The 10,045-nt window shown below is 36.0% G+C and overlaps 1 protein-coding gene across 1 annotated transcript; it reads left to right on the top strand.

The window, feature by feature from the left end:
* Nucleotides 1-848: 848 nt before the first annotated feature.
* Nucleotides 849-2,487, top strand: LOC131944530 (uncharacterized). The gene is made up of 3 exons (XM_059305208.1): nucleotides 849-1,140; nucleotides 1,243-1,314; nucleotides 1,541-2,487. Exons 2-3 carry the CDS (start codon nucleotides 1,278-1,280, stop codon nucleotides 2,485-2,487), a joined length of 984 nt encoding a protein of 327 aa, XP_059161191.1. The 5' UTR covers nucleotides 849-1,140; nucleotides 1,243-1,277.
* The last annotated feature ends 7,558 nt before the right edge of the window (nucleotides 2,488-10,045 follow it).

A 10,045-nucleotide genomic window follows, 5' to 3' on the forward strand; every position in this document is an offset into this window, starting at 1 on the left:
TAGATCTAGATCTAGTATTGTAAATAACTAGATCTAGTAACCTGTAGCCTAATCAATCAATAATAAACTTTAAAATCCCAAAATAATAAAGGCTTATTATTTATATTTTAGTAGCTAAATTGATGCAATTGTTAAAAAATGAATAAACATAATTGCTATGAAACTATTTCTCTAATTAACTTTCCATGCAGGTCTATAACTTTTACTTACATTTCCAGGTAGATCTAGATACAAACATTTCTCCCCTGTGATCTCTTCAGGTTACACCACAATTATAGGAACCATGTTATGTTCTTCTATAATTGTTCATTATTCATCATAAATATTGTCATTCTGTAGTTCTATGCTAATAACAGTTCCATCATTCATAAATGCTGTCATTCTGTAGTTCTATGTTAATGACAGTTTAAATCATAAATGTTATTCTGTAGTTCTATGCTAATGACAGGTCAAATCATAAATGTTGTCATTCTGTAGTTCTATGCTAATGACAGTTCTACCATAAATGTTGTCATTCTGTAGTTCTATGCTAATGACAGTTCCACCATAAATGTTGTCATTCTGTAGTTCTATGCTAATGACAGTTCCACCATAAATGTTGTCATTCTGTAGTTCTATGCTAATGACAGTTCCATCATAAATGTTGTAATTCTGTAGTTCTATGCTAATGACAGTTCCAACATAAATGTTGTCATTCTGTAGTTCTATGCTAATGACAGTTCCACTATAATTTTATTTCTCTCTCCAGAGCCTGAATGATCTTCCATAGTGGTGTGTGCTGACTGATATTATTTTAAGTCAAGTGGGGAGTTCAAAGGTCAGTCCATCTATCTTACATGTTGGTCTAAGAATGTATTTAACCATAATCTTCTAAAGCTGACCATTATGCTGAATTCTGTTAGCCATATTATTGACCAGTGGCTATTGTTATGTAGTTTGTAAAGAAACACTGGTTGATGACTAGTCAAACTACCATATAAACTTCTTTCTTTAAAAAGTCAAAATATTTTTAACTATACAGAGTGACTGTTGGCTGCTGAATGTGATGTAATGGTCAAGGTTATTTCAATCAAACAGCTGCCACAGATGACCATAAGACTACAGTAAAGGCCAGTAGAGATCTGTCACATCTAGTTACAGGTAAGTTTGTTAATTATCTTTTAACTTAATCAATTGTACAGCCATGGTTTAGTGCTGATGTAGACAATGTGTCAAATCTTTGTGTTGTGGTTTATTTAACAGGAATCAACTTGGATATTCTAGCTGACCACAACAGTATGGCCAGTGGAGAGGACATCTCAACATATTTTACAGGTAATGTCCATATACTATATGCTTACTATATTTTGTGCTGATGAAGTCCTTATGTTTGAACATTCTGTAGTTTGAAATGTTTACTGGATGAGTATCTTAAGATGGTGATGGTTGAGATGGTTGTGACAGTTGGATGTTGTAGATAGTTTTCATGTTTTATGTTTTTCAAAATTTCACAGCTAATGAAATGCTTACAGTAATAAAATTGTTTTGTTTACCTGTACAGGTACACATGAAGTACAAGAATGTCTTGAAGGTCAAGTTGAGGTAGATCTACACACACACCTGGCTAACTGCAAGAAAAATCCTGGCCACAAAAACTTTGTACCTGTAAATCAGCTAAGTGTTGAGCATTTTCCTTCTGGTTACCATGACAACGATGTGTATGACATCACAAAAGCCATTGCTGACAAAACAGTCAGGATAGCCGTTAAGTTGACCAGTCTAAAGAGACCAGAGTTTGTACGTGGCACTAAAAATCCATATCCTTGCTACAACACCAGGGGACAGAACTCACTGCATACAGGGACTGGGTGGGTGGTGGATGTGATCAGGTACACAGAGGGAGAGGATGGCAGAACTTGTCCATGTCCTGAATGTGACCACTCGGACACACCCAGCAAAGTGTGGTGGCAGGTTGTTGTGAGGACAGCCACACATGTGGTTTTTGATGAGAGTGAGGCGAGACAGTCCAGCTGTAGGTTGTGGTTTGATGATGATCAAAGTCCAGTGGTCAAGATTTATGGGTGGAAGGTGAGTTGGCCAGACACTGAGGGAGACGTGTGTGACTTGTATTGTGTGACACATGACGTAGATGTAGGTGATAAACTGGAGGAGATGGTATGGCGGTTTAGTGATCTATGTTATAAAGTAATGAACAAATACAAGGATCGCAGAGATGTGGACAAGCTGACCATTATAGTGTCACATCCTCATGGCTGTTCTAAGCAGGTCTCTGTAGGTCACTGGGTGGACAGGCAGGAGGTGGACAGGCAGGAGGTGGGGGAGGGAGACACCAGGTACACGTACACAACGGCCACCTGTCCAGGTAGCAGTGGGGCTGGAGTCTACAGATTCGGGTGGGACTGGGGGCCTGAACATCCCCATAGTGGAACTAACTCTGGTGGATTAAATTATAGTGGGGTGTGTATGGAACAGGACTATTACTCGTAGTTGTCTGCTCTTGTATAGATTGTAAACAAACATGGCGTCTGTTGGATGTCTGTCTTTTCTAGATTGTAAACAAACATGGCGTCTGTTGTCTGTCTGTCTTTTCTAGAATGTAAACAAATATGGCGCCTGTTGGATGTCTGTCTTTTCTAAAATGTAAACAAACATGGCGCCTGTTGGATGTCTGTCTTTTCTAGAATGTAAACAAACATGGCGCCTGTTGGATGTCTGTCTTTTCTAGAATGTAAACAAACATGGCGCCTGTTGCATGTCTGCTCTTAAAATATTTCTTGACATTATTGTAGAGCTTTATTAAATTTTTAATTAATTATCTCGTTATTTTTATCAGAGAAAAAGTTGTTGATTGTTTGATTGTGAGTGAAGGAATAAAACAAGATTAAACACAGGTCGTTGGTTGAATAGCGAGGAGGGGATGAGGGGGGGGGGGGGGGGGTGAAGCGGATGGCCTTAGTACATTCTTCACTGACTGATATGTCCATGACGCATTCTTTCAGCTTAGTATAAAGCGTACCAAACAGTGTTTAATAATGTTCCAATGACAATCAACAGTACACTTCTTGGCAAAGTTAATTATTAACCTAAATGTTGTTTTATAATTAAACAAACAAAGACAATCCAGTTGTTTTGTTTTATCTAGAAATAAGATGGCTGCCTAGCACACGTGGTTAGTTGTAACCTATCGTGAATTGTTTTCAGTTACTGTACTACAATATTATTGAATCTTTTCCCATTCATTATTTTTACGCGTATGCCCTTATATCGATTTAAACATCAAATTTTACTTTGTAGAAAACTACGTTTATCCCACTTATTTTTAGAACAAAAGAAAAGGTCACTACACCAGTGTGTACACGAGTGCTTGGCCCTTAGATTGCTGTAGAGTTTATGGTCCCCCGCAATAAATGATGTAACACCCGCTCGAAGATAGCGCTTTCCACGTAGTAGTATGGGGGGTTACCATGTTTCACATCCAAATTCAAGGATGACCGTAGGCTGTAGAAGTTCGAAATGTTCAAGTTAGATAGATAAAAGGTATTAGTACCGAATTAAGAAACAAACATTTTGAAGAGCAATATTTAAAAATTGAAAATATGTGTATCTTGTACCCTTAATACTTCCAAATATGATGCATCTTCATCTGCTTGTTTTCATATTAAGCATCCTTTTGTATCAGTTACCTACTTTTTCAATTTCTTTTGTGGTGTAAACGACTTGGTTTTGGTGTCTGGGGTTTGGTTATTAGGGTGTCGGATGTCACAGGTTTTATCGACGTTTTTCATCGGTTTTATTACTTTCGTTAAATAAGTTGTGTTTTTATTATTAATTAATATAGTCTTGGCTTTATGTTCAATCCCCAAACTGGGGGCAGAGTTTCTTCCAGGCAAGTTCCCCCCCCCCCCCCCTTTCCCCGAACGAAATGAAATTTATATATTTTATATAGAAAATATATACTTTTAACAGTGTCCGCCCCCCCCCCCCCCACCACCGAAGAAAGTCTACCGCCCCCCCCCCCCCCCCCCCCCCCCCCCCCCCCGAAAATTTCAAGTGCCCCCCGGAGAAAAATGTCTGGAAGAAACACTGCCTGGAGGACTGCTGGCTTTCGTACAAACCCTACCTGCACATATTTTACCAGCTTGGTTGAGCCAATTAGGATTTTGGAGAGATTGATGTGTGAGATGTGAATGTAGATGGAGATTAAAAACACATGTCTAGTACCAGAATAAAGTTGACCTGCAGTAAACAACCACATGACCTTTCAAAATCACACCATCAATAGACCCCCAATAGAGATGATCTGTATCGCTAAGGAAAATATGATATCAGTTGCATATTTAATGGCAGTAACTCATTTGAATGTCTTATGAACAGTGTTTCTTCCAGACTTTTTTCTCCGGGGGTGCACTTGAAATTTTCGGGGGGGGGGGGGGGGGGGGGGGGGGCGGTAGACTTTCTTCGGGGGGGGGGGGGTCGGACACTGTTAAAAGTATATATTTTCTATATAAATTATATAAATTTCATTTCGTTCGGGGGTGGCGGTAAAAAATTACGAAAATTACTTAAAATTTGTCAGAAGGTAGAGAATTAGATCTTTTACTTACATGTGAAATTTCATTTATCTATCTGAAATAGTACTCAAGTTATAGGCTTTTTGAAAAATTCAAAAGATCCCTCTTAAGGAATCACTGAGTTCGTCTTATATATGAATTGTCACCTGGTCATCTGGATGTGAAAATGACATAATAATGGATCACTATCTTCTAAGCCTATCAGCTAAGAAATTAAGAAATACCATTAACCTTTGAACCGTATAGACCTTATACAACTTTTGCAAATATTTTGTTGATAATTTGACAGTTATCTACTATGCATCTGACATTGAATCTTTTCTTGTCTCAAACTGCCATCATTTTAAGCGAATGAAAAAAGCTAACGATTTTCTCCACACATGATTAACTGTGCTCGGCTTAGAGACATTAGGTTTACACAACGTATTTCAATCTGCACTATTTAAAAGAACTTAAATCATTTAGATATACAATTAGACTTAAAATAATTATAGCGTTTCTAGCTTTTGGTATTTTTGAAATATATTTCATTTTATTTTTATTTTACATTTTAGTTCAACAACATACTGATCAATAAGTAGGGCACGATCTGATAAACCCTAACGTCATAATAATTTGGCAATCTAACTAAGTGGTCCTTTGTTGGAAGTTATTCTCTTGCCAATAGCAGGCCGTGTGATACACTGGACGAGCCAACACAACTTAAAGTAGCTTGTAACATGCCAACAGCAGGCCGTGTGATAAACTGGACGAGGCAACACAACTTAAAGTAGCTTGTAACATGCCAATAGCAGGCCGTGTGATACACTGGACGAGGCTACACAACTTAAAGTAGCTTGTAACATGCCAATAGCAGGCCGTGTGATACACTGGACGAGGCAACACAACTTAAAGTAGCTTGTAACTTGAGTTACAGAAATATTTAATTCTTCATGTTTGAGCGAATAGTTGAGAAAATCAAATTATTATAATTGATTTACTAATCAGGTCAGAATAACGTTTTGTCAAACGGATATTTTTTGATGTTATAATTTATACATTACTGTACGATGAAAATAGAAAATGGCGTATCAGCCAACGTAGTTACCAAAGTTTGTGGCTCAATGGATGAACTGGGCGTGTTATAATCTGTTTTTACCCTTTTTAACTAGTCTGGGGCTACTAGCTTCATTGCTGTAACAGGTACAAAATTAAAAAAAAAAATATTGCAGTGATTCTAAACATTATGATTCGTAAAGCAATCATTCTAAATGGTACACGCTGTAAGTTAGTCATCTTAAATGTTGTGTATGTTAATGCAATCAAACTGTTATATTTGTTCCTACAGTCAATTTAAAACTCGTATATGTTGATTCATTATTTCTAAATATTTGTTGCTGTCGAACCATAACAGTGTTGGATGTCGTTCACTATTGGACCAGACGAAGACTTCTACTTTAAAAAATGAACACTTGCGCGACATAATTTAAATGACGTTGATTTGTTCTGTTTACATTTTAATCTTTTTTAATACACTGGAATTTAGTTATGTGGTACTTAGCTGCACAACATGACCTAGTTTCAAGATAACTTGTGGTAACGGCATGCATCGTTGCACAAAATTACCTACTGTCTACAAACCTTGATGTAAACCTTCGCAACGCTACCAATACTAACTTAACGTCTAACTTAGTTTGGCCGCATTATTCTAATTAGCCCTACTTTTATTACAGCAAATAATTGTTTCCTCTGAATAAAATTAACATTAATTGTATTAATAACCTCATAATATTGCTGTTATTATAATTAACATTGCATCACCATTTTTTGGTTTATTGGTAATTTAGTTAATCTAATTACCAAACAATTGTCGACCATTTGAAATCGATACTCTTAAAATATCGATATAGTAATTAATGTATTTTCCCGCCTTTCTTAAGCAATGCACAGATTTATATAAATAGGAAACAATTTAATTAAATTAACATTATCGTAAAGAAAACATAAAATAAATAATATATATTCGCAATTATTATTTCTGAAAACAGCTTAAACATGTATACATTTATTTTTTTAAATTAGTTATAAACAGGTTGATATCAGATTCGATACTAGTTTGTAAACGGCGATACCATCTTAAGGTCAGGAGAGCCAAATTGCCAAATTGGCAGAAATTATTCTTTCAATTTACAAGTTACATTAGAAGTAAAAGCATATGATATTAAATGTTACAAGCATAATAATAATTATAAAAATACTTAACTGTCACGTTACAAGAAACATATATATATATATATATATATATATATATATATATATATATATATATATATATGTATATATATATATATATATATATATATATATATATATATATATATATATATATATATAATCTACTCAAGTTACTATACATGTCAATTTCATATAATATGTGGAGTAAATACTGAAAATCAGCAAATTCAAGTTTTACGAATAAAAAACATTTTCTTTATTATTAGAAGTTACTCTAAAAAATTACCAGCGTTTTATTGAATTTTTGTAACTGTTAATCACCTATGGGGTCATCCATAAATGACGTCACGCTTTTTTTGGACGATTTTAACCTCCCCCTCCCCCCCCCCCCCCCCCCCCGTCAAACGTCGTCACAAAAAGCCAGACCCCCCTAAAATGACGTCACACAGTCTACAACACCCCTCAAAATTGCAGTTGAATTTTTTTTTCGATATTTTTCTAAAATCTTGTCTGACTTCTGTCAAAATAGAGTATTTTAATCAATTCCTATTACAATTTATTAAAACAATTTTCTAAAACGCGAAATAACGTCCAAAATTCGTTTTTAACATTGCTTTTTTATAATGCAAAAGTGTGACGTCGCACCATCTTAAATCCCACCCTCTCCCCCTCACCACACACCGTCACAAAATTACGGACCCCCCTCCACGTCACGAGTGTGACGTCATTTATGGACAGCCCCTATATGTTAATAGTCACAAATACGTTTTTAATGTATAATTCCGGTATCTTATTTTGATTTAATTAATCATAATGAGTTGTTTGATTTACAAAAAAAAAATATAACTTTGTCATTTAAATTATGTAAATGCCATGATTATAATTCGGCAGAACTGTTGTACTGATAAGCTTCAAAATATGAATGTACCCTTAATAGGGTGTAAAGTAAAATTGGAGGAACATCAATAGCATTAAATTGTTAGACAAAAAATTAGATACATCACATTGAGCGGAAAATATACAGACTTGACATGACCAAATTAGCCTGTAGGCTGACCATTGACCAGGGTTGTTAGTACCGTGGGGGGGGGGGGGGGGTGGGGGGTCGATAATTTGTTTGTTTCGTGGGGGGGGGGGTCGATAATTTGTTAGTTCCGCGGGGGGCGGGGGGTCGATAATTTGTTAGTTCCCAATGTTAGGCTTATTGTCCCGTGGGAACTTGCATGGCGAGGGGAAAGAGATTAATACAAGTGCCAGTCAGAGATTTAAACACAGGCGAGTCAGAGATTTAAACACAGGCGAGTCAGAGATTTAAACACAGGCGAGTCAGAGATTTAAACACAGGCGAGTCAGAGATTTAAACACAGGCGAGTCAGAGATTTAAACACAGGCGAGTCAGAGATTTAAACAAATGCCAGTCAGAGATTTAAACACAGGCCGGTCATAGATCTAAACACAGGCCGGTCATAGATTTAAACACAGGCCAGTCAGAGATTTTAACACAGGCCAGTCAGAGATTTAAACACAGGCCGGTCATAGATCTAAACACAGGCGAGTCAGAGATTCGTTGGTCAGGCCAGTAAAGCTTATTGCTTCTAAACCGAAGAGTCCCGAATTCAAACACCCGTGCACCTGAAGCTCTATGTAGTCTGTCGCTTGACCTACTTGTTTTTCCTGTCTGTCATGGTGATGATGGCTGTCGTGATTCCGTTTTTTAACAATGCTTCATTGTCATTTCAGAAAGGTATGCGTTTAAGCGTTATGTTTGCGCATTATTCAACAAACTCCATTTGTACATTTTTGGTCTAATCGCTGAGAATATCGAGCAGAATCATATAAAGTAGGCAAGGCGTTAATTACAGTATTTAACTATAGAAAATTGTATATTACGGTCTTCTAAACTATTTTCAATAATTAAAAAAAAATATGCAGTTAAGAAAAACCTGAAAAAAAAACTTTATCGAGATAACAGCTAACTAAGCCCATCATTCTTTGCCGTGTGTATTTGAATGGGAAGAAATCTAGCAGACGACAATTTCTACTGTAAAGTAAATCACAGTTAGCTAGCGCGCTGAAATTTTCAGGGAAGCTTTTTTTTCGATGAAAATACAATATTCAATTATTATTATTACTAACTTGATCGATGGAACAATTTTATTGATCATTTTAGACTCCAATTGATTTGTACAAAAAAGGGACATAACCTAGTAATTGTAATTTGATAAAAACAAGGTTCGGTACTTTCCCTCTTCTGGCTTACTGAAAAACACATGAAAATAAACCGGTAGTGATCTCCCCTAAACTTTCTCGAATATACTTATATAAAACAACAGGGGATGGTAACTGGGGATATAGTTATGATTTAAGCCATTTTAAAAACTTAAACTTTTAAAAATAGAATAGAATCTCATAAAAAAAAACAATTGCGCACCAAGCGAACGCCGAATAAAGATTTGTATAATAGTGCGCAATATTATTAGTACTTTATAAATTTACATGTGTTTTTGAAAAATCGGAAATAGCGTAAATTAGTACTTCCGGTAAACGGAAATTACTCAAAATTTGATAGAAGGTAGAGAATTAGATCTTTTACTTACATGTGAAATTTCATTTATCTATCTGAAATAGTACTCAAGTTATAGGCTTTTGAAAAATTCAAAGTAGAAAAAGTATCACTTCCGGTTATCGGAAATCGCTCAAAAGTTAATACGGATCTACGATTTTGATAAAATACTTATATATGAAATTTCATCAACCTAGCTGTAACGGTACTCAAGTAATCGTGTTTACACACAGACAGACAGACAGACAGACACACAGACATACGGATAAGATTGCAAAATTATGTTTTTCCGTATCAGTGAGGTGTAAAACGTCGAGATTTGGAAAAATCTCGATTTTTTTTTTGCACGATTACAAGACTTTCTCTATACTTCGTATATACGAGAAAGTAAAAATCATGAAGGAGCGAGCACGCGTTTGGCTGAGTAGTGGTCAAGCGGTGTTATCGATTGCAAGGCACTCGAATATACAAGATCGAGTCTCAGGATCGAATCATTGATTCTGGAAAAAACGCCGACAAAATCGACATGAGCAAAGTTGTATCCAACGATATAAATAAGACTGGATGATTGCAAAAGGAAATGGAAATATTCCTCGGCGCTAAAGTGATGTTGAGAGCGAACATCATCGTTGAAAAGTGACTGGTTAATGGCGCAATCGGCAACATTACAGAAATTCATTGGCCAAATTTCAGACGC

The sequence above is a fragment of the Physella acuta genome, unplaced genomic scaffold, assembly GCF_028476545.2.
Source record: "Physella acuta isolate Inbredline_101_S28 unplaced genomic scaffold, ASM2847654v3 ptg000496l, whole genome shotgun sequence".
NCBI classification, from domain to species: Eukaryota; Metazoa; Mollusca; class Gastropoda; family Physidae; genus Physella; species Physella acuta.

What these genes read in the sequence shown, in the direction of transcription:
- LOC131944530 (XM_059305208.1), top strand. Translation starts at nt 1,278, where the DNA reads ATGGCCAGTGGAGAGGACATCTCAACATATTTTACAG. An exon ending in CATCTCAACATATTTTACAG is followed by an intron (nt 1,315 to 1,540) that starts GTAATGTCCATA and finishes TTACCTGTACAG; the next exon opens with GTACACATGAAGTACAAGAA.